General features: G+C 45.2%; 6 protein-coding genes across 11 annotated transcripts; 1 reads left to right on the forward strand and 5 right to left on the reverse strand.

The window, feature by feature from the left end:
- Nucleotides 1-1,193: 1,193 nt before the first annotated feature.
- On the reverse strand, nt 1,194-2,895 carry LOC9646062 (shikimate O-hydroxycinnamoyltransferase). Its single transcript, XM_002969975.2, has 2 exons — nt 2,347-2,895; nt 1,194-2,291 (listed from the first exon to the last, which is right to left on the reverse strand). Exons 1-2 carry the CDS (start codon nt 2,869-2,871, stop codon nt 1,329-1,331), a joined length of 1,488 nt encoding a protein of 495 aa, XP_002970021.2. The 5' UTR covers nt 2,872-2,895; the 3' UTR covers nt 1,194-1,328.
- On the reverse strand, nt 2,878-5,559 carry LOC9646063 (protein ACCUMULATION AND REPLICATION OF CHLOROPLASTS 6, chloroplastic). Of its 2 annotated transcripts, none has more exons than XM_024674858.1 (8): nt 5,404-5,559; nt 5,115-5,354; nt 4,816-5,046; nt 4,537-4,761; nt 4,224-4,481; nt 3,428-4,154; nt 3,249-3,373; nt 2,878-3,188 (listed from the first exon to the last, which is right to left on the reverse strand). In XM_024674858.1, the coding sequence occupies exons 1-8, from the start codon at nt 5,431-5,433 to the stop codon at nt 2,898-2,900; spliced, it is 2,127 nt and encodes a 708-aa protein (XP_024530626.1). In that variant the 5' UTR covers nt 5,434-5,559; the 3' UTR covers nt 2,878-2,897. The 2 variants fall into 2 exon arrangements, with proteins under 2 accessions (XP_024530626.1, XP_024530627.1); XM_024674859.1 differs by having other exon boundaries at nt 3,079-3,188; nt 3,249-3,359.
- Nucleotides 5,560-5,731: 172 nt separating this feature from the next.
- Nucleotides 5,732-8,067, forward strand: LOC9646064. 2 transcript variants are annotated; one of them, XM_024674622.1, is made up of 12 exons: nt 5,732-5,993; nt 6,060-6,203; nt 6,269-6,367; nt 6,422-6,628; nt 6,691-6,702; nt 6,764-6,823; nt 6,894-7,007; nt 7,068-7,235; nt 7,313-7,381; nt 7,452-7,547; nt 7,601-7,717; nt 7,809-8,067. In XM_024674622.1, exons 1-12 carry the CDS (start codon nt 5,877-5,879, stop codon nt 7,929-7,931), a joined length of 1,326 nt encoding a protein of 441 aa, XP_024530390.1. In that variant the 5' UTR covers nt 5,732-5,876; the 3' UTR covers nt 7,932-8,067. The 2 variants fall into 2 exon arrangements, with proteins under 2 accessions (XP_024530390.1, XP_024530391.1); XM_024674623.1 differs by lacking the exon at nt 6,691-6,702.
- Nucleotides 7,906-11,950, reverse strand: LOC9645527 (serine/threonine-protein kinase BLUS1). 3 transcript variants are annotated; one of them, XM_002969977.2, is made up of 23 exons: nt 11,806-11,950; nt 11,337-11,710; nt 10,998-11,252; nt 10,815-10,939; nt 10,717-10,761; nt 10,578-10,659; nt 10,460-10,528; nt 10,233-10,403; nt 10,112-10,180; nt 9,989-10,057; nt 9,785-9,934; nt 9,686-9,732; nt 9,394-9,633; nt 9,231-9,343; nt 9,082-9,176; nt 8,952-9,026; nt 8,854-8,898; nt 8,660-8,800; nt 8,550-8,607; nt 8,442-8,497; nt 8,324-8,388; nt 8,213-8,264; nt 7,906-8,158 (listed from the first exon to the last, which is right to left on the reverse strand). In XM_002969977.2, exons 2-23 carry the CDS (start codon nt 11,505-11,507, stop codon nt 8,075-8,077), a joined length of 2,277 nt encoding a protein of 758 aa, XP_002970023.2. In that variant the 5' UTR covers nt 11,508-11,710; nt 11,806-11,950; the 3' UTR covers nt 7,906-8,074. The 3 variants fall into 3 exon arrangements, with proteins under 3 accessions (XP_002970023.2, XP_024530389.1, XP_024530388.1); XM_024674621.1 differs by having other exon boundaries at nt 8,660-8,791; nt 11,337-11,950; XM_024674620.1 differs by having other exon boundaries at nt 11,337-11,950.
- Nucleotides 11,951-12,105: 155 nt separating this feature from the next.
- LOC9646065 (tetraspanin-8) lies at nt 12,106-13,232 on the reverse strand. 2 transcript variants are annotated; one of them, XM_002969978.2, is made up of 2 exons: nt 12,516-13,231; nt 12,106-12,464 (listed from the first exon to the last, which is right to left on the reverse strand). In XM_002969978.2, exons 1-2 carry the CDS (start codon nt 13,128-13,130, stop codon nt 12,183-12,185), a joined length of 897 nt encoding a protein of 298 aa, XP_002970024.2. In that variant the 5' UTR covers nt 13,131-13,231; the 3' UTR covers nt 12,106-12,182. The 2 variants fall into 2 exon arrangements, with proteins under 2 accessions (XP_002970024.2, XP_024530392.1); XM_024674624.1 differs by having other exon boundaries at nt 12,188-12,475; nt 12,516-13,232.
- On the reverse strand, nt 13,162-22,906 carry LOC9646066 (pentatricopeptide repeat-containing protein At2g33680). The gene is made up of 4 exons (XM_024674962.1): nt 22,709-22,906; nt 20,987-21,047; nt 15,657-15,792; nt 13,162-15,469 (listed from the first exon to the last, which is right to left on the reverse strand). Exons 1-4 carry the CDS (start codon nt 22,904-22,906, stop codon nt 13,162-13,164), a joined length of 2,703 nt encoding a protein of 900 aa, XP_024530730.1.

Genomic DNA, 22,906 nt, shown 5'->3' on the forward strand with positions numbered 1-22,906 from the left:
TTTTCCTAGCCCTTAAAAAAAATATTTATCACCTTTTGATAAATATTTTATAGCTTCTACACATGTGCCATCTTCTCATATCCTCTAATGAACCATGCCACGGTCTGGATTTTGGGGGAGCTAAGTAGTGCCACCTGATCCCGATCCGTGGGCAGTCAAAGAATTTGAGCCCCGTGAGCATGGACTGGGAAATGATGCTGGCAGAAAATTCAAAAGACTGATATGCGACCCACATCAACTGGAAGTTGAACGGGGAGATATTGCCGACCACGAATTCCGCAGGAGGACTAACTGTGCCAACGCTGTAACCAACAATAAGTTGAGGATGATATATAAATAAAATTAAAGTCTACATGTTTATAATATAAATGTGTTCTATCGAGCAGTCCTCTTGTATACAGGCTTGACTGGCTGGTTGACTTTTGTCACTCTACTTGCCAATCTTACAAAAACACAAAGCAAAATCCTTAAGCTAAATCAGTTACAGGCAGGGAAAACAGGTTTTCACAAGCTGGTCCTTGGTTACTCTGGAAAAAAGTGGAGCAGCTTGTTTGAAAACAATAATGCTCGTCTGGACGCTCTTGCCAGACGTGGTCGCCTGCTTGAAGAGTGACGACCTGCAGCAATTGGGACGGAACAAATGTCGCGTCACGTAAAACAAGCTTTTTTCGGTCATGAAGGTTTACCCAAGGCATCAGATATCTAAGTCTTCGTTTGATAGCAAGGAGTTCGCTGGCTCGGTGCTGCTTGTATTTCAGCGTGCGCTTGGTGGCAGCGATGAAAGTTGCGGAGCTATGGAGGGGCTCAAGTCGTGATCGTCGGTGCTGGAAAAGATGTACAAGCTGCTCGTCAAAGGCTGCACTCGGCTGAGCGACGTTGTCTTCACGAGCACAGCCTCGGACCAGCCACTCTTCTACAAAGGTGACGCTGGGAAGATCCCCACTGCTCCTTTGGGAACCAGGTTCTTCATCGACATCTCGGTTCCTCGGCGTCAAGCTCTACAATGTAGACGACTTGAAAGAGGTGGTGGCCGCCAGCCAGGACGAGAGGAGGAGGAAAGCCATGGAGGCCCAGACCATCATCGAGGAGGAGCTGGGGAGAATTATAAAGAAGCTGGGAGCTTACGCGGAGAGAATCCGGATGAGCGAGCTGACGACCCATCTTCGTCCCCCCACCTACAGAAACGGCAGATCGAACGTACACGGCACTGATACCCGTGCCTTGGATTACTCGTAGAAAAACTTCATATGAAATCAAAGTTGTAAACGAGCACATCGTCAGTGTCCAATCCAAACACGTACCTCTTATACAATGGACGGTTGTTCCTCTCAATCGCTGTAGTAGCTGTAGTCTTTAAGACCGGGCTGGAACCTTCGAAAGAGCTCGTTTCGGAACAAGTTCTTCATCGCAAGTCTCTTCATGTAGATGGGAACGAGTCGGCTTCTTCCACCTTCTGGAGATGGGAACAAGTAGGCGTGGCCGTCTCCCAAGAGTGGCTGGAACGTGAAGGAGTTGTGAATAGGCGTTCCCCATCCAAAATCCACCTCGAAGATCGGGAAGTTGACCATACTCGTGCTCTGCACGTCGGTTCCAGAGTAGAAGTTGCAGGCAAAACCGATGTCTCTGTCGTTCTTCTGAAGCTCAATCTCCATCCAGTCTATCACCGACTTGAGGTACTCCGCCGTTGTGCACGAGAGGTCGTCGTAGATGAGCTTTGCAGCGTAGGAGACGTGCTTATTCTTGATGTCCCCGGCTTTCGCTGCTAACGACGAAAGATGAGCCGTGTTTCCAGCAAAGCCGCGAGGAAGAGGTGGCTGCCAGCGCTGTCTGCAGCTTATCGGGTAGACATATCGAGTTGTGGTGTCGTCCGGGAGCTCTCTGGCTTCGGTCATCACCTTCCAGGTGAATGCGGCCATTGCAACGAAGCTGGAGGCTTCGACCTGCCAAGGACCGTTTCTGACCTCCTGGATGATTTCGTCCACCTGTTGAGCTGTGAACCTGAAGGTGATAGCTTGGTATGGCGATGGAGCTCCTTCCTCAAAGACCTCATAGTTGCTGCTGAGAGAGCCTTCAACCTTGGGAACTGATATGTAGTCCTTAATGGGAACACTCACCACTGGTGGATCTCTGGCTTTCATCAGGTGACTTGCATACACCGGAGGAGTTGACAGTTGAAGATGCGTATGAAGTTCCGACCATGACTTTACAAACTCCACCGCAGCCCAGCCATCGTGAATTGCATGCGCCATACTAAATCCCAGAGCGATCCCTCCACACTTGAAGAGGGTAGCCTGAAAAGAAAATCAGCGAGCTATACAAGCAGAAGGTTCGAGTCTATTCATTTACCTGAATTCGTACGAGTGGAGCACTGCTGTAGTCCGCTATCACTGTATCTTCAAATGTCAGCTTGGCTTCTACTGTGCAGTCCTTGATGTCTTTCCAGTCATCGAATCTTGCCTCGGTAACTGCCTCGCGAAAAATAACTCCCTTGTCATTCAGCTCGACTTCGAATCTGTTATTCTCGTTCTTCACCAGCCTCCCCGCGAGAGATGGATAGTAAATCAATAACCTCGACAATGAGTCCTTCAATCCTTTGAAAAAAGCATCCTGGTCTTGAATCAAATGATCCGAAGCTGGCTTGAAGTACCACACGGTGTTCATGTACCACTGGCCTGTAAACACCTGATCTAAATTCGAAAGGAAACGTCGTTCCTGAATTGGTGTTGGAGATGCCGGGACGATAACAGAGGTGGACTTCAGATCGACTCCCCACAGAGCTCCCATTTTCTTGGCTACCTCTTCAGATTCAGCCCGAAGAAAGCAGGTTGAATGCGTTCTCCTTATCAAGGCTGCATATGGTGGTTGTCCCATGTTCAGTATTCCGGTAAAGGTCCATGTCATGTACGAAGTACAGCACCATCAGTAATTCTCCAGCCAGCATCTCCGTAATGAAGTTCATATCTTGTAGTGTAAGAGCTTTTGTATGAATCGTTGCGTTGGGGATTGTTGCTATCATAGAGCCGAGCAGTTTCTTCAAGAGTGGCCTCCACCATAGCTCGTCTACCGTCCTCGCTAATAGTCACACTGTCTATATTTATCTCCAGAAGCTTGTATTCCCAATACCATCCATGTTTTGCTACTTCGACAGCCCGATCAGTCCAGCTCTTCAGCATCTGGCCGTCGAGTATCTGCTCACAGAAAGTACCAATGTTATTAGTACGCAAGCAAGAGCATATATCCACATGTACCTCGTTAAGTTGAGTGATGCCACGGGTCACTCCAAGCGCCTTGGCTTTTGCAGCCTGCCATTTTCGTATCAACTGCTCTGCTAGCCTTGCATCCATTCTTAAGACCTCCTTCTGTTCGGTTGTACCTACAGGTAAGAAAACAATCGAAAAAAGCTCCACCCAATCTGCACACAACATACCTTTCCTTAAAGTCATCGCAGACGTAAGTGCTGGCACGAGAGGTGCCACTCTCCAGCTTTTGAGGACCTTCTGGAAGGGTGGATAACTGACGCTTGCGATTGCCAGCCCTCCAAACACAGCAGCAATGCAGGCGATCTGCAGAGGAAGTAAACGGTTGCTTGAATGCTTAGTAACACCTTCTCCGAGACGTGCAATAGCAGCAGCAGCCTCTTGTGGAAAGCTTCCTTTCTCAAGCTTTTCCAGGTATCCAAGCACCTCTGCGTCGTCGTAGTAGTCACTTAGAGAGACGTGAAAGTCTGCCGTTTCTCGAAAGTTTGTAAAAACCTCCTCGGCCAACCAGCTTTCCAACAATTTGCAAAGCCCTGGAAGCAGGTCACTGTCCCCGTTGCCATCTGTGCCTGATAACACAAAATCTGCGACTTCGGGACACCTATCTGGAGAGTTGACATCGTTCAGCCCGAGGAAATTTTTGCAGTTCTCCACTTCCCCAAGCAAAAGAGCGGATAGAGCCCGTCCAAGCATCACATCTCTTTGCTCGTCCGTAATAAGATGATTGTCATTTCTGTCACCCAAGCTCTGGTGCAGCTGAGTGAACAAGCTTCCACCCTCTTGAATCAGCCGAGGCTTCTTCGTCTTAAATCCTTCAGCAACATGCGCTAAAGCGGCCGAGTAGATCTCAAGCTTCTCTGCTGGTATATTCGTAGGAGTCTCTGTGAACAGCGCCACCTTGATGAATAAAGCTGTCAATTAGAAATAAATCACACTGAAGAATAAGTTTGGGTAAAAATGAAGTACCTGCTCGCATGCAGTCATGCGAGATAGTGCCTCTTTCATGAATTGCTCACGCGTGTATCCTCCCACTGGTGCCATTAGACCTCCTTCGCCAGCGGTCCAGAGAATGTTACGGACTTCTTGAAGCCCTTCCGAACGTTGCGACTTGTGTTCTTCGTCAAGAGGCAGCGCAAGGAGCTCCAAAACACAGCGAGGTGTGATCTCTTCTAGAGTCTCGTATACTTCTTCCTGTAAAGACGGTGCTAGCATATTTCCTCCAGCCTGCCAAAATCAGTATTTAGAAAGCGGAAAGATAAATAAAAAAGACTAAGCATACCTGTAGAAGCCTCAAAGCCCCGTTCAGCATGTCACAACTTCGAATGACGGCAGGAGGATTTTCAGTCATTGCCTCCCTTGATAACTCAACATAAGCCAAAGCCGTCACGAGCACAACATCTTGCTTAAATGGCTTCTTCAAATTCTCATCGAGTAGAGCTTCACCGACTTGCAAAACCACTTCGGCCTCGCCCGCTTCTTGAAGAAGGCACAATGCTGCTGGTATCTGCAAAATTGCGTCAGTCGAGGACGAGAACAAACACTAGATTGTTTTACTTACTTTGCTCCAAGGAACTTCCACAACCAGAGTTCCAGCCTCGTCTTCTTTCAAGCCATGGTCATACTCGTCACGAAGATCTCTGTCAGCCAGTGTATCACACGCGACTTTTAAGATTTGCTGTCGCGCTTTCAGAAGCTCCACGCTGAATCCCTCGGTGGGAGGGTTGCTTACGCGAGCTTCGTATGCTCTCATCACAGCATCGGTGGAGAAATGTGGCTCTGCTCCAAGAATCTTTATCAGACAAAAAAACGTCATCACCACAAAGACTACTTTGGAAGAAAATAAAGAGTTTGTCTCACTTGGTAGTAGTCGATGGGAAGCTGCATGGATTTCTCTGCATTTCGCAGCGCCACGGAAGGCTGAGCCTGTGCTAGAGCACAAATCACCGATACTTTACTTCGCTTTTGCAAGCGCAGAGGATTGCTCGTCGCAATGCCCGCTTCTAGACTCTGGCCAGCAATCCTGAACGGCAATGCGCGCACCGGAGCCCGAGGCTTGCTCCCGGGGCGGCTTCCAAATGCTGGAGCAGCGATCGACACCTGCGCCGCGAGGAATGTAAACCCTACCTCGGAGAATCACAAGAAATACCTGGACGCGAGCCGCCTGGCAGGGCGCCATGGAAATTCCACCCCTGTGATTCCAATGAGCTCCACCGCTACCGCACCAATCGATCGATCATGAGCCGCTATCTAGCTCACACTGGTCTTCTCTCTTTCAAACGCATCCGTTGGATGGCCAGCTCGACATTCCGCCGCGTAATTTCCGCCTCGCTGGCAAAATCGAAACCGTTGAACTGGCGGTTAACCAACGGCTGTGACGTGGAGGGTAAAGTAAATAGCCATGTCATAGCGAAGTTGGTTGCCGCCAAGCGAAGAGCGAGAGACGTGACTGTACCCGCTAGGGTTTATCGGGATGATTGCGCGAGGAGGAGGTTTGTGGTCCAGAGAGAAAATGCGAGCTATCGGTGTGATCTATGGAGAAATCTCGAGAGGTTTCCATGCTGAAATGCCGGCAGCTGCGATGCGAGCTTGTAAGGCGAGGATTCTGAGAATTCCAAGAGAATGAGGATAGAGGGAAGATCAAGCTTTGTAGAATCAGCCGACGTTACGAAGAAGAATGCTAGATTAAAACAGGACAAGGGGCCAAATGAGCAGAAAGTTCTCGATTGGCAGACACTGGTAATGACTTCTACATTTATATTTAGCTTCTTATGCTTGATTGTGTTTTTTTTTTTTTTTGGCCAGTGCAAGGCAGGACGTGTTGACGAGCCATCGAAGCTTAAACACGCAAGATTCAAGGGCCATGGCATAAAAAAAATCGATCCACAAAAGTTTGGAGAGTTTACTTCCCTGCGTTACATCAATCTCACCAGCAACTTTGTGCCTCTTGTAAGTATTTCTTGTAAAAGCTTGCAGCTCTGAAACATGAGCTTCTTTTGTCATGGTTTTTTCAGGAGTCCCTTGCACCGTTTCCTTTCCTCCAAAACGTTTGCCTCCAACGGAATCGACTACTATCGGTGAATCCCCCTGCACAGAAGTTTACGGCCCTTCAGGTACAACGATTTGTTCGCTCGTGGAGCACCTTCGTGACAAACTTTTGTTTGCAGGAATTGGATGTGTCGTACAACAAGTTGAAGGCATCGGCTATGCTTGCGTTGTCGACGTTGCCAGACTTACGCAGGCTCAACATAGACTACAACTATTTGGGCAAGATACCGGACGAGATAGGAGACTTGGGGGCATTTCCTAGTTTGCAAAAACTTTCTGCAGCAGGAAATGGTCTTCACTCATCGTCCCTCATACCCTTAAGCAAGGTTTATAAAAAAAGTACTGCATTCCTTTGTGATTATTCTTGAATTTTCTTCGCCGTCACTAGACAGCTATACTGGTAAAGGAATGCTCACTACAGTAAGTCTTTGTTTCTGACACTTTCCGCTCGTTGTAAACAGATACGAAGGCTGGAGCTGCTTTGCTTGTCGAGAAACTCGATCAGTAGCTTGCCAGAGGAGGTAACCAGCTCATTTCTCTCTTCTTTTTTTCAAAATACTGACTTGAATACTTTGGTGTCAAGCTGTACAGGTGTTTTCGTGGCCTAAGCCATTCCGGCGGCTCACGGAGCTGGATTTGTCTTTTAACTGCCTCAAAGAGCCTCACACGCTAGTGTCCCTGAGGTTTCTGGAGCATTTGAACAAGGTACGCTCGAACCTTTGTCGAGCTTTGTACTGAACTTTGCATATCATCTTGTTTCCTCAGGTGATATTGTGGGGGAATCCCATCGCCAAAAACGTTGGGCAACCGGTTATCAAAGCGTATCTTCAAGCACGGCAAAGTGGTCAGTCGTGGGCTTTGGAACCGCCACCTCCGTCACGGCATCCATACCAAAGATTCATCCCAGTTCTTCGCCCACAATCCTGTTTACTCGTAAGTTCTTCTACGTGCACTTTTTCACTAAAAAAAAACCTCTTCATTCATCCAAACTGACTCGACTGGCCAAGTAGAATGACGCTGAGCTTCAGGCAGCTGAATGCAAGCCAGACCCCAAACCCGAGAAGAAGGAAAAGAAAGAGGTGATTTTTGCTGTAGTTGTGAAGCTACTGTCGTTTCGTAAACTCCAGTGTGTCTGTGCATGGTTTGCAGGATCCTCCAGAAACCCCAGCGGCGGATAGATCCGCATTTGGAGCGTCAATGGCATTTCTAACTCTCAAACGAGAGCTAGCATTTCCGCCCGCTCCGGTAAGCTATATCGTTCTTATCTAGTTTCATGAACGTGTTTGTGTTTGATCCAGTCGGAGCTTAAACCTCCTCACTACTGGGCTCCTCCAAAGAGGCAGGACAGTAGCTTGTTGGAAGCCACGAGACGACACCATCGCCCCACGCTTTTGCAAAGAGTCCGGAAAATGCAGGCAAGCTTTTCCAGAAAAATTCTTCCATTTTGATGTTCCAATTTTTTTTATTTTTTTATTTTTTTCTGTTTCCATTTTTTACTTGGGACAGGCCGAGCAGGAGAAGCAAAGAACTGATGTTATTCTCAAGGGAATGCAAGAGCGCTTGAAACGTGTAGAGAGTGGGCTGAGCTTCTTGCAAAACAAGCTAACACCCCTTTGTAAGGCGGCTTAGTTTTCTTTTCCAATTTCTAGCTCTAGAAGTTCACTGGTTTTCCATTCTCAGTGAGCTTAGGCTTGCAAAACATGTAAACAGAAAAAAATGTCGAAAGAACGAAGCGAAAAAATAAAGAGACCAGAAGAGGGAGGCATTTCCTTTTAACCGTCTTCTTTCGCGGCTTCCTCTTTGCGTATTCTTTCCTCCTCTTCTTTGTTGAAGATCGCGTTCAGCTGTCTCTCCAGCTGCGAAACAGGATTCCATTCGTGAGCGAAAAAGAAAACAAGAACACCAAGTACCTGGACATTGCGAAGCTTCATCATTTGCAGCTCGTCACCAAGCACTCCCACTCTAAACAAGCAAAGTGTTAAATTCGACAGAGTGTCTTACATAGAGACTTGATTTCTCACCTCACTTGCAGTTCAAGGACTTGTTGGCGAAGGTCACGTTCACGGTCCGAGCAGTTGTGATCGCTCTGTTTGAAGCAACAAGTTTGTCACTTTTCGGATGAAAACAACATACACATACCCCGTGGTCTACTGCACTCGCACTCGCACTCCGACTCAAGCGCTGGTTGGACGCGCCTGCGCAAAAAAAGTCATGTAAGAACAATAACGTGGAATTGCAGCCACTTACCAGCGGATAAGTCAGTCCCATGGTTGCATACAATGGTCATCAGATTCACAATCATGTCCTGTTGGAATTAGCAGCTTCACGGTTCTGTAACATTCAACATCGTTGCATACCTGCTGCATCGCCGTTTGGTTTAAAAGATTCTGGAGCAGTGGCAGTAATGCCGCAGTCGACACGGGAGTGTAGCCAGTAGTAGATGGTGTGGCTGGAGATGGAGATGTACCGGATGACTGTGGAAAAACTTGCTGGTACATCTAAGCCACCAAAGCGTTAAGATTTACTGACACAAACTAATAGAAAGTTCAACCTGGGCACTCGAAGTTCTTCGGAGACTTGAGGGAGAGAGAAGTTCCTGCAGCAGCAGATGTTAAGTACTTATCAACGCAAAAGAAGAGTCAACTGTACCGAATGCTCAATAGAGTTTACACTGCTTTTTACTTTCACATTTGGAAGAGCGGCAAGCCTTTCCACATCCTTGTTCTGCAACGAGCTTATTACATAGAATCTTACTAGCATTTAGACAGCAAACTAATACCTCCTTAAGGTCCTTGAGATTGACATCTGCCGAGGTTACGGAGAACCGTCCTTTCTTCTGGACGACGGGCCCTTTGACCTTCTCATCCTCTTTTCCTGTTTCATTCAGACAATTGAGACGACTCAAATAATAAATCAAAGAGGCTATACCAGGTGGGGGCTTGGCTGATCCATTTGCAGGTCGATGGTCAACGACTCCATTGCTAGATGGCACAGTAGAGGGGTTCTCCTCTCCTGAGGGGCGCATCGTTAGCTTGTGATCTCTGAAGTCAAATGCCGTCAGGATCAAGGAAGAAAAATTGCAATATGTTACCTGGTTCTCTCGTCATCCAAAGGCTTGTCTGTAAGTGCATCATCAAAATCTAACTGTCGGTTGTGATCCATTGAAATATCTTTTGCGTTTATGATTTTCGAGTCATCAAGCTCTTTATCTTCGAACTTTTCCTCCTTGTGGTGCGCAAGCGCACTTTCTTCGCCGTTGAGTTGTTCTGCGTTCTCACACCAGTTTGATGAATCTATCTCCACGTTATCGACGAAGACATTGAACCGGCCTCTGTAAAGAAACGATTTGATTAACTTAAAATAGTCGAGAGAATAATACTTACCTTATCTTGGCTCCATTTGGCGGCTTGCGAACTATGCACTCTTCTCCCTACATTTGAAACGAACAAAATAGTTTACGTATAGGAAGACAAACTACTTACATCGAGAGGTATCTCGGCCTTGATAGTCTCAGAGATAAGATTATCGTCGGCGGATATTGTCGTATGAGGCGAGGCTACTCTAGAAACAGTTTTAGAGGGAACTCCTTCCTCCTCTTTCTTGATGACAGGAGCATAATCATCGTCTTGCAACTGCATTGCATCAAACTGGTCAAAATGAAATAACCATACTGTCATTCAAGTTACCATTGCTGCCTGTGCTTTGAGATCCTCAACGTCAAAATTCCAGCCACTTACTCCGCGTTTATAAGCGTTCTGCATGGTTTATTCCCGTGTTACATTTATAACAATACATTTTTCTAGCCTGACCTGGGATTTTTCTTCCTGCTCCTCGAAAGTAGACGTTTTCTTTTCCGCAAGTCGTGCAGCATCCTTCAGCTGGTGTCACAAAATGTTACCTCATGGCACCATACAGATCCAATTCTCATACCTTCACATCCCTCACACGTTCCCAGAGAGGTGGAAGGCCGTCCAGAACGTGACGGACTATATAGTCGCTTGACTTTGCCGATTTGAAAAAAGAATGCTTCAAAAGCTTTTCGGCTGTTGGCCTTTTTGTCGGGTCCTTAACCAAACACATGGCAATCATCTCCTTGAAAGACTAAATTAGCAAAAGGCAGCTGTTAAAAAGCGCAAAAGAAACTAGATTAAAGTGACCTTAGAAAAGCGCTTGTCCCTCTCGTAAGTCAATCCAGGAGCTGCATTTTGTAAAGTCATCAGTAGAACCTGTCAAGCGCATTCAGCACTCGAAGGAACATAAAAATCACGGATTTACCTTCAGAGGTGGATATTTCGAGAACGGAGCATGGCCGTGTGCAAGCTCTAGAGCAGTTATACCGAAAGACCATACGTCAGCCCTGTGGGCACACACTGGGAGATAAGAAAAATCGAAAGAAAGTAATTTAGAATTGTACTTAAAATCGTAACCATTGATCTGCTCCATGACCTCCGGCGCCATCCTGCAGAGATTCGTTAAGAATGAATCTCGAACAGAATCATATTGATTGCGTACCAGCAAGGTGTCCCCACAAAAGTTTTTCTCGACCATTGCCTATCGCCATTGTCAAACATGAAAGCCGCGACGCCAAAATCACCGAGCTTCACGGCACCGTTCTCGTGTATGAGGATATTCCCAGCCTTGATAGAACACCCAAATTAGATAGATCCAAGGACAGTTGACTTGAGAGGAACATACCTTCACATCTCGATGAATGTGTCCCTGTCGGTGAAGATACTCCAAAGCTTTCAACGTATCGCGAAGAATTGTCGCAATAACCGGCTCGTCGAATCCATCGGGAGATGTTGCCTTCATGATGTGAAGACACGAGCCACCTCCCATATACGGCATGACTACCCAAAGATGCTGAGACACCACAAACGAGCAGTGTGCCTTCACGACATTGGAATGGTTGATCAAGCTCATTGTCTGAGCTTCCTTTCGGATGGTATCCTGGGAAGCACGGACATCTAAGTCAGCTACCAGCAAGGAAGAAATAAAACTTTAAGATGAGCTCGAAAGTATCGGTATACTTACCAAAGTCCCACTGCATTTCTCCAAATCCAGCTGCTTCACCGCGACATATTCTCCAAGAGGCACGCAAAATGCCCGAAACACCAATCCGCTCACGCCCTGCCCGATCTCTTCGAGCAACTTGTAGTCGGCTGGTACCACTGGATACTTCCCCTTGTCCTTTCGCTCCTCCATATCTTCCACAGGAATATTTTCACTTGGACTATGGCTGTCCGATTCGCGTACTGTTCATCGCACACGAGCGTCGAAATATTTCGGCACCGCGAGCTCACGGGAGCACGGATTTCTCGATCTTGGACGCGGCGCCGCGGATATTCTCGCGATCAAACCGCCACCGCCTACTCGCATTCCCCGATCCCTCCCCGCGGCCTCAATTCCTGAAATTGGATCCCAAATATCGGTAGCGTAGGAGCAAAGATCCACGCAAACAAGGAAAAGCGCCGCAACAAGGGAGAAATTCCACCGAGCTTACACTGGCGATCGTCCAGCGCCACAGCAGCGTCGCAGCGCCATCGCCGCGCATTAAATTCGGGATCGAAATCCCGTTGCTCGGTCTTCTTTCAAGCTCCCGCAACGCAAGCTTGCTCGCTCATGCACAGCCTCGGCCCGGACCTACGAGCCCCAAACCTAGAATGGCCTATAAAACGGCCGTCAAACCCCCCGTGACGGCCACGCCTCAGCTCGTCATGGACCCGTCACCGCACGCCACGGCCTCTCCCGTGCGCTTCTGTGCACGAAAACAGTGGCATTACTGATAACAAGAAGCCAATCATAGTCTCAACCCCCTCTCTCGTTTAGAAAAAAAAATTAAACAATTCAAACGGCTGACCGTTGACAATTTTTGACCCTCTAGAACCCTAAAACTTCTTTCTTGCGAGCGTTTCGAAACGCGCAGCAGCCCACAGAATAGACGATCACCAGGAAGAAGAACATCACCGCGCTCACGAACGCGACCTTGCGCCAGTCGCGCTTGATGTTCTCGAGCACTCCCGCCTTGCAGGAATCGCAATCCAGGCACAGATCCTCCTGGTTCCACCGCGAGCAATCCGGGTCGGAATTAGGGTTCTGGGGATCCGCCCAGCTTGTGGCGTTGGCGAAGCCACACGCCGCTGGAGGCCGGCAGCATCCAGACTGCAAAGGGACTAGACACAATCAATCCAATTCGAGGAGATTGGGCCACACCTGCAATGGGGAGTAATTGGTGAATGTAGCTTCTTCCAGGCCGACGCAAACCCTCGCAGCGATCAAGCAGCTCTTGATCTTTGCCCAATTCCCCGGATTCTTGACGCGATCTTGGAGCCAGGGCGAGTAATCCGTGAGCCTATACTCCTCGTAGCCCAATCCAGCCAGAGAATGCCTGGCACCGCCCCTGCTCGTCACCACAAACGCAAATGCCGTGAATGCCAGCAGCGCTAGGATGAGCAGCAGCATAACCAGGAGATAGATCCACAGCAGCCACGCGATCCGGAAGCAGCTGCCGATAAATCCCGCCAGGGACACGAGCAGGATGAAGAGCCCTAGCGCGATCACGGGAAACTGGAGGAATTTCACGCACACCGTCTCGTGCCGGTGCGCAAGCCAAATTCCCGCACCAATCACCGCCAGCGAGAGGATCATCGCCGCAAAATTCAGGATCCCCGTGAGGTAGTTGCTCGTCAGACCCATCAGATCGATCGATCGATCGGGCTGGAATCGCCTAGAACACTCGCGTACGGAAGCGCGACAAAAATGCCCGGCCTTGGCATCTGCTGCTCCAGGCCAGCGCGCGTACGGACGGGGATAAGAATGGGCCACCATTTTAATGAGCGTGACAAGGACCTGCCCGGCGTCATCTGACCGTACAGAGGTTGGACATCACGACGTACGCCGAGGAGTGGCCATGGTCCAAGCTCCGGGCCTTTTGGGCTGTCCGTACACCCCGGTGTACGTCACCGTGGATGTGGCAAGCGCCCAAGAGGCTCATCCATTGGGCGGGAGATGGCCAAATGGGCATGGTTTGAATGAGCTCCTCAACCCTATCGAGGCGCCCAGCGCGGCCGAGAAGATCGACGAGGCAGCCATAGTTGTCCTCCAGTGGCTCGATAGAGTAGTCCCCGATCATGAGATGGAACTGGCGGCGGGCCTCTCGGATCGATCCGGCATGCGCGCATGCGAAGAGCACACAGGTGAAGCTTATCACATTCGGCGCCACGCCCTCTTGATCCATTCTTTGCAGTAGGTCCATCGATTCGCGCAGGTCACCCTGGTGAGCGTAGGCCCCGATGATCGCGTTCCAGGAGATGGAGTTCTTGCCCCGGATCTCCTCGAACGCCGCCCTCACGCTGGCGGGGGCGCCGCAGCGATCATACATGTTGACTAGCGCGGTGCCCGGGATCACGCTGCTTGAGAGCCCCTTGGCGGCGATGGCGGCATGGATCTTCCGCCCTTCTCGCAGGTCCTCGCACGCATCCAGCGCGCTCACCAGCGTCAGCTGGTTGGGATGGATCCCTTGGAGCTCCATTCTACTCAGTAGCAGCAGGGCTTGATCACCGTGACCCTGGTGAGCGCAAGCTGTGATCATCGACGTCCACGGGATCACATCGTCCCTCCGCTCGTCGCCCATTCGATCGAATACTCTCCAGGCGCTCTCGATGCTACCGCAGTTGCCATACATGTCAATGAGCGCCGTCTCCACGCTTTGGGACTCGTGGATTCTATTGCTCTGATCGTATTCTTCGTGGATCCTCCTCCCTTCCTCGATCAATTCCGGCGTGTTTGACACCGCCTCCAGCACGCTCAAGAACGCGATCTCGTCGGGCTTCGTCCCTTCCGCGTCCATTTGCTTGAAGATCTGGAGAGCTCTCCGGGGGAATCCATGCTGGGCATACGCGGCGATCAGCGACGTCCACGACACGATCGTCCTGCACTGCAACGAATTGAAGACGCTCTCGGCATCGATCAAGCTCCCGCATTTGCCATACATCGTCACCAGCGCATTGCTCAACCGGGTGGAGCTCTCGTCGATCACTCCACTGCCCGCGGCGGCGATCCTCTCGTGAATTCTCCTCCCATCCTCCAGGAACTCCGCGCTGGAGCAAGCGCTCAGCGCAGTCAAGAATGTGTTCTCCATCGCCCTCACGCCTTCGCAATCCATGAGCTTGAGCAAACGCAGCGCTTCCTTGGCCTTCCCATGCTGAGCATGAGCTCCAATCAGAATGCCCCACGTCACCCCGTTCCTGTACGGCATGCCCACGAATACCGCCATGGCCTCGTCCAGGCTGCCGCACCGCCCGTACGTGCTCACCAGCGTGTTCCCGATTAGGGCTTCACGCTCGAGGCCGCGAGCGGCGAGGTCGCCATGGAGTCTCTTCACCGAATCGATCGATTCGCAGGTTACAAGACTGCTCAAGAACGTCGATCGATCGGGCGCCAGCCCCGCGGGTTCGATCCGGTAATACAGCTCCAGCGCTAGATCTCCACGGCCGTGAAGAGAATACGCTGCGATCATCGCGTTCCAGGCGATAATATCCCGCTTTCTCATCCGGTCGAAGAGATCCCGAGCTCGATCGAGGCCGCCGCACCTGGCATACATGCTCACCAGCGCCGTGCCGAGATTTCCACTCAGATCGAACCCGCTTGCCTCGATCCGGGCGTGGAGGCGCTCACCCCGGGCGAGATCCATTGCCAGGGTGCAGGCGCCCAGGAGATTGATAAACGTGACATGGCTGGCCTTGACGCCGTGGAGATCCATGCTTCCGAGAAGATCCAGCGCCTCTCGCAAATGCCCATTCTCGGCATACGCAGTGACGAGAATGCTCCAGGAGAAGACGTTTGGATGCTCGATGGACTCAAATGCGGCGATGGCGTCGTCCAGAGCTTCGCATTTCCCGTACATTCTCACGAGGAGATTCCCGAGAATGGTGTCGCCGCCGGCGCCCGCGCTGTTGATCTGGGCGTGGAGGCGCTTGCCCTGCGGGAGATCTCTGGAGCTTGCGCAGGCGCGAAGGAGATCCATGTAGGTGGAGAAATCCGCAGCAACTCCTCGCTTCTCGAGGCGATCCAGCCTCTCGCTAACATCACTGTGGCTCGGTCTCGCGGCTCTATCTCCATATCCAGCGCAAGAGCAGAAAAACCTTCTTGCTCTTCCCGAGACACGTCTTTGCAACATCAATCCATTGAGATCCTATGACCTTATCAGATTGAAAGAGAGAATCCCGCACTTCAATCCCTCTTGTTGTGGCCACAGATATTGGAACCATTCAATGTTGTTGCAGTTGCCCATGCGGGAACAAATGATATTTCTTAGGACATAAAGCAGCTACCTTTGGGATTGCAAGTCAGCACCTCAGGTTGATTGAAAGTGAGAATCCCACACCTATCCCCGCAGAACTTGGAGGCGGGGTTTGATGAAAGTGTGGAAGTGCTTGATCTGGAGATCGCAGCTCCGGCAGCAAAGCTTTGTACGATTCGCGCTGCCCGGCTAGAAATTCATAGGCATTCTAGGCTCATTTAGCCGCTGAAAATGTTAAATAATATTTAATATCAGACCTATTGGCTCAGCTGGACAATTGTAAACCTCGTGTTATTCCTCTATGTTTCAAGCAGTTTTGTTTCCTGCTGGCTATATGATTCTTGATGAGGTGTTGTGTGGTTTTTCTTGGTGATCATGCAGGAAATTATTGAGTTCGATTATAATTATTTGACGTAAAATAGAAAAATAATGATTAAAAATGACCAATAAATTCTTAATTATCAAAATAAAATCCAAAATAAGCATCTTTCAATAATGACACAATAATACAAAATAATAATAATGAACATATACTTTATATAAAGCATGTAGCTTCCAATAATTTACTTATACACTTTCAGAAATGACTAATTTTTTTATTTATGTTTTTTTATTTACTAGTATTTTTCCCTTCACTAATTCTCAAGTTGATCCATGTCAACATGACTCAGATTGTATTTCAGGTTATCACTGCGATAATGCTAATTGTGTCAAAAACAAATCATGTTTTCCAGGTATAGTTCACTTTATCATATTCGTAGCCCTAATTTTATTACTAGGTGATGCTATTTTAAAGCTTTCTAATGGTAAACGAAAACAAATAAAGGATATTTCAATTGGTGATAAGGTTTGTAAGATTAATCACTTAATTTTACTCTTAACTGTTGTAATTAGGTTGCAATCCGAAATAAAGATGGAAAAATAGATTATTCTGATATATATGCTTTTGGACATAAAGATATTGAGCCTTATGAAGAATTTATTCATATTAATACTGAAAATAATAAGAGCATTGAGTTATCTAGTTTACATTTTATACCAACTAAAAGTAAGAATTTTTATTTACTATTTCATGCATCATATTCCTAATAATCCATTTTAGATTCAAAATCAATACTATATAAGTATGCAAAGGATATTACTTTTGCAGATACTTTATTAGTTTTGGATGAGCAATCAGGAGAACTATTACCTAATAATATATCAGGTAAGTATTAATTTTCAGTTTTTTATTTTTAATTAATTCATCTTTAGATATTTATATATCAAAAAAATATGGCCTTTACAATCCATTTACATTGTCTGGAGATTTAATTGTAAATGATATTGTAGTATCAACTCACAGTGATTGGTTTTTAGATGAGATATTTGAATATTTAAAACTAAGCTATTTATTACCTGATATATATCATAATTTTTTATTTCCAATTCAATTACTATATAGATATTTAAATATTGATATTTATTTAAAATTATACAACTTAGTGGACACCATGGTTAATAATATTAGCTCTATTATGGTAGTTGCTGCTTTATCAATGTTTATTAAGAAACAAAAGTAAAGATAATAAAATAGTTAATAAAAAATAAAGCAGAAATAATAAGATAATTCTAATTAATAATTAATTTTTAAATGTGTGTGTGTATGTGTGTGTGTGTATATATATATGTATGTATGTATACATATATATATATATGTATGTATATATATATATGTATGTATATATATATATGTATGTATATATATATATATATGTATATATATATATATGAATATGTCTCTCTCTCTCTCTCTCTATATATATATATATAAAAAAAAAATTCTTTGTGAGTTTTGAATGGATTAATTAATTACATAAATTTTATATTTTATTTCAGTAGTAATGTTTAGAAAATAAAGGAAAACAATAGTTATGGCAAGCAAAATATGATGGGAGTATTAATATGAGAATATTTATTTTTTATTTTGTATACAAGGATGTTTTGATTGTTATAATAGCAATCTAAACGTGATTGTATCCATGACACACAAGACTGCCACATAAGCCAATTAAGAAAAAAAGGCTTTCTCTCTCTTAAGTGATTCTAGTGATCACATGTGGATCTAGTGTAAGTTGTGTTTCCAATGCTACTGTCAGAACAAGATTTTTTAGTTAGTTCTTCCTTCTGCAAGACATCTTGCTCCACATGGAGTTGTCATATGAAGAATTTATACAAGGCACTAATATGTATGCTTGTGTTCACGTTGAATTTCTTGGGTCAAGTCCACTAGTGACTGATAATCAAGCTTGGTGGGCATGATCTTCTTCCAAACACTCATCCTCTTGGCCAGGGCCTTGCTCTGGCCTTGCTGCAGTGGATGGAATCACAATCGCTCTATACAAATAGAATTTAGTATCATGAGATCACTTTGATGGAATGGTTCTTTCCATCCATATGTTATTGTGGCAGAACTCCCACAATCTTGATCAGCTCTCCTCTTGGAATAGCAAAATCTTGCACCTTACTTTCAATCTTATTGTTACATATTCCTTGAGATTTAGCATCATCAAAAGGCCATGATTTCAATATGCAGCATTTGATTCCAGGAAAAAAGAAAACAAAACCATTCAAACATAATGTTCATACTAATGTATACCCATGTCTACAAAAATGATGTATCCAAAGATTATTTGGTGAGTCATACAGTGTGTTTAAACAATTCAAACATGTGTGTTTTAAATTGATTTTATCTTGCAATATAATTGATTTGCAGTGTGTTATTTGTAAAATAGGTGTCTATATATCTGAATGAAACCCTGCAACTTCAAACATACAAACTTTATACAGTGGTCACTTGCCACAAGTACTGGACACCCCAATATATTCCACCAATCCTTTGGTAGGAATATGCTGAGGATCCAATAGCCATTCCATAGTCATCCAATAAGATGGGATGGTTAGAATCATAGCCCATACATGCCATTGATATTCATGCCTTTGATTTAGGTTATTTAGTCAATCATGGTCATAGACTTCTTTAGCAGTTGCAATCCCTTTCATAAATGCATTGATATAAGTGTCAAAAGACATGAAAATGTTGTTTGGATTATCATTGGTTTGCAGTGCCAAATCTCACCTTTACCTATAGTTTTTGTGATATAAATAGTTTTTTTCATTATATTCTTAAAAACTTTTAGTAGTACTCTCTCTCTATTCATGAAGTAGATATTGAAGAACTTTAAAGTCTTTATCTATTGTTTGCATGGAAAGATTAATTTTGCAATGTTGTAAATTATATCATTTGGAGTTTTATTCACTACCAAAGTAACATATGTGTAATTGAGAAAAATGAAATACAATTTTTGTTATAGTCTCTAACCACTCTTTTGTACTGCAATTATCTATAATACATACTGTGATTGCTTGGAATATGGAAAGGGAATATAAAAAATGTGTATATTAATTAGCCCAAAAACCCTAATTTATATACAGGAGCAAGTGGTCCAAATTGAAACCAATCCGATGGCTACCAAAATCCCATTATGGTAATATTAGTATACGGCATTATAACCGTACGCTTGGACCTCACATCATCCCCTCCTCTCGGAATAATGGAAGACTATTAGGGTTCTCTTGTATATGGCCCAAGATTTGGAGGAACATCAGGAGGAAGCATTGGCGGATTTGTAGGTGGTCTCAGTTGTTCTTAATCCCTTTGTATAAAGCGTTTCAATTGTTACACATGCACAATTTCTGGAGGATTAACCTGCTAGATGTCATGCTAAACCTCATAAACTTGTAATCCAACTTGCCACAACACCCAATACTGTCCTTTCCACTGAGCAAACAACCCCTTAGATAAACCACGTACCATAAGATGGGGAAAATGGACTAACACCAAGTCATTCACTTTGTACTTTACAGATGGATGATGATGGGAGTTGTAGTGCCATTGTTGTCCCACTTATATACGGCTTAAGTGTTTCACAAACTTTGTTCGGACAAATAGAAGAACGCTTGTCAAATACTAATCTCACGACCTAGCATTAGCAACTCATGACAATCGCAAAGGTAAACTCAGCTCTATTGGTAAAATTGGATCATGACCATATAAAATTTTATATGGTGAAGCACTAATAGAACTTTGCACCCCTATAACATATATATACTGAAGAAACGGCAAATAACTATCCCAATCTAAATCTTGAAAGTTCACGTACTTTGCGATCATTCCTTTGAATGTCCAAATGAGCTGTTCCACCAAACCGTATGACTGTGGATGATAAACACTCATGAAAGTGTAGTATATCCCAACTGAGACGTCAAAACAGGAAATGCCTCAGCCATAAATGTGGGACCATTATTAAGAATGCTGAAACACCACTCGATTGAAGAGGAAGTATTCAATAGTAGTTGCAAAGGCACTAGCAAGAGCACCAACTTCCACCCAACAAGTCAAATAGTCAAAAGCAATAATAATATACTTATTGCCAATAGTTAATTGTGGAAAAGATCCTATAAGATTAAATGCCACCAACTCAAATGGATGGGAAATTGCAATTGACCCCAACCATCCTTTTCCAGCACGAAAGGGAATATTACGAGCTTGGCACCAAACACAGTTATGCACATACTGGATAACATCACATCGCATCTCTAGCCAATAAAAATATCTATGCAGTTTCTCGGTCACACGACGATGTCCCATATGCCCACCTAGAATAGGAGAATCATGATAGGCATGGAGAAACCGTGGAATAAAGACAGAAGGCACTACCAGCCGTAAAGGATCATCAAGATCCATCCTACAAAATATAAAAGGCCTTCTTCAAGGCAATACTAAGAATGTAAATGTTAGAATGGCAAGTCATAAACAAATGATATAAGATTCTCAAACCCATCACGAAGCCTTTGAATCCATAGCTTAAGTTTTTGAGGCTCATGAACCTCATCAAGATTAGGTAGATCTTGCTTTGCACATTGTGGACACTGAATATTAAATATAAAATTGCCGATGGCACAAAATCCTTGTTTAGAAAATTCACAAATGCCAGAACAACAAGCTTGTCAAAAATATGAAAAGAGAGTGGAGAAGAAAGAGGAGCTCAAAAAAGGGCATCAACATCAGCCATAGAACTCCCTGGCCGATAAACAATATCAAAATCATATATCTGAAGCTTCAAAGCCCACCAAGTAGTACGACCAACCAGGTTCTTTCACTTCAATAATAAAGTAACTGCAGCATAATCACCTTCAAGTAACTAATGTCCGGAACCATGTACATATACATAAAATTTCTCAAAACCCCAAACTATTGCTAAACACTCCTTCTCTATCGTGGAGTAATTCACCTCCACTAGTTGTAATGCATGGCTTATATATACAATAGGATAGAGCTGACCAGGCACATTTGGGCTCTCTCGCATCAACACACTTCCAACACCAATATCAAAAGCATCCACCTGCAAAATAAAAGGTCGAGTGTAATTAGGATATGCCAAAACCGGAGGAGTCATTAAGAGCTCATTAAAATCCATGAACACCCACTCACAATCCAAAGACCAGATGAAAGATGACGTTGATGACTTAAGCAATGCTCGCAATGGTGCGTGCAATAAGAAAGATGATCCACAAAATAAATGAGATATTGCGTCTTGCCTAGGAAGCACTGCACATCATTTACACACTTCAGAGTAGGGAACTTTAGAACAGCCACATGTTTGTTAGGATCAACTTGCAAACCCTCACGAGAAACAGTACCCAAGATAAGTCATGTTCTTAGACCCAAACATGCATTTCGACCGCTTCAGCGTTAAATCAACATCCTATAGCCAATCTAACACTTTATAAACATCATGAATATGCTCCTCCAACATCCCTTCTGAGTGAATCAAGATATCATCAATGAAGTCAACAATCACCTCCAGTATATTGCAAAGAATCTCGTCCATCATCCATTGGAAAGTTATTGGAGCATTGTTCAAACCAAATGGCATTACCAAGAATTTGTACAAACCAAATAGTGTACTTAAAGCAGTCTTAAGAATATCTTTTTCAGCCATTGGTATTTGCTAGTACCCAAAAGCAAGATCTAGCTTGGTGAACCAACAACTTCGCCCTAGACAATCCAAGAGATCAACAGTGTGAGGAAGAGGGTATATATCCAGGATCGTCACTTTATTTAACGGACAATAGTCGATGCAGAAACAAATTCTCCCATTAAGCTTTGTCACAAGATGAGGTTCATATGCCCAAGGATTTTGCAACTTTCGATTAACACCCTTCTCTAACATCTTCTTGACGTTTACATGTAAAATCTTGATCTCTTTGGGTGACTAATGACGAACAGGAACCTTGATTGGACGAGCATCCCCAGTTGGAATCGAATGACATGTGGCAATCTTGGCCCCAGACGATAAGTCAAATTCAAAGAGATTAGAATACTCCTTCATGAGCCGGTCAACCGCTGCAACACAAAGATTGTCGGAGGGATAAAAAAAGGGAAGAGCAGAACAAAATGGAAATATACAAAGAAATAGTGTGGGGACAAAAGTAATAGAAGCAGAAGTAGAAGTAAACAAAGAGGTATAGAAGTGAGAGGAATGGATAAAATATAAGGAAGTATGAGACAAAGGGGAGAAGGCTCAAAATCACACTTGGCATAATTGTGCTGCAACCAATCCATATCAAAGATGAGGTCAAAAGCTTGACTCAGCACCACCCGCAATGACTACAATCCAAGCTCGAGATCGCCCACATGCACAACCAAATCTACCTCATCCCGTGCACATACATGTGTACGGCCATTGCCATAAAGAATAAAAATTGGCTCCGTCGCATGACGCAAGTGTAGACAACAACGTGTGGCAACATGTCGAGCAATAAAGATAAACTCGAACTTGTATTAACCAACATGGAGAGAATAACAGAAGACCTCTCATTATAAAAATGAGTTTAGAAAGTAAACACTATATAAATTGGTGCCAAGTGAACTCCTTGATGATACTCCCGAAAGAAAGATGAAGGGGTCACTAACTTATTCATGCAAGGTTCCTCTATTACTCGCGTGACTCCTTGTTTCCTAGATGCATCTCGGTATCCAAACCTTCCACTACAGCAGCACCAATAGGACATTGTTAACGCCAAGGTCTCCACCTAGGAAATGGAGGTTGCTAATCCAGAAAATGCTAACAAAACCGATAAGTATGGCCAACTTCATCACATACCCAAAAGCAAACATCATGGCCACAAACACATCTTCACCCTTGTCCTTGGACTTGAGCAGCAGCAACATTAACCTCCATTGAAACAAGACCATCAT

Source organism: Selaginella moellendorffii, unplaced genomic scaffold, assembly GCF_000143415.4.
Source record: "Selaginella moellendorffii unplaced genomic scaffold, v1.0 SELMOscaffold_13, whole genome shotgun sequence".
Classification (NCBI taxonomy): domain Eukaryota; kingdom Viridiplantae; phylum Streptophyta; class Lycopodiopsida; order Selaginellales; family Selaginellaceae; genus Selaginella; species Selaginella moellendorffii.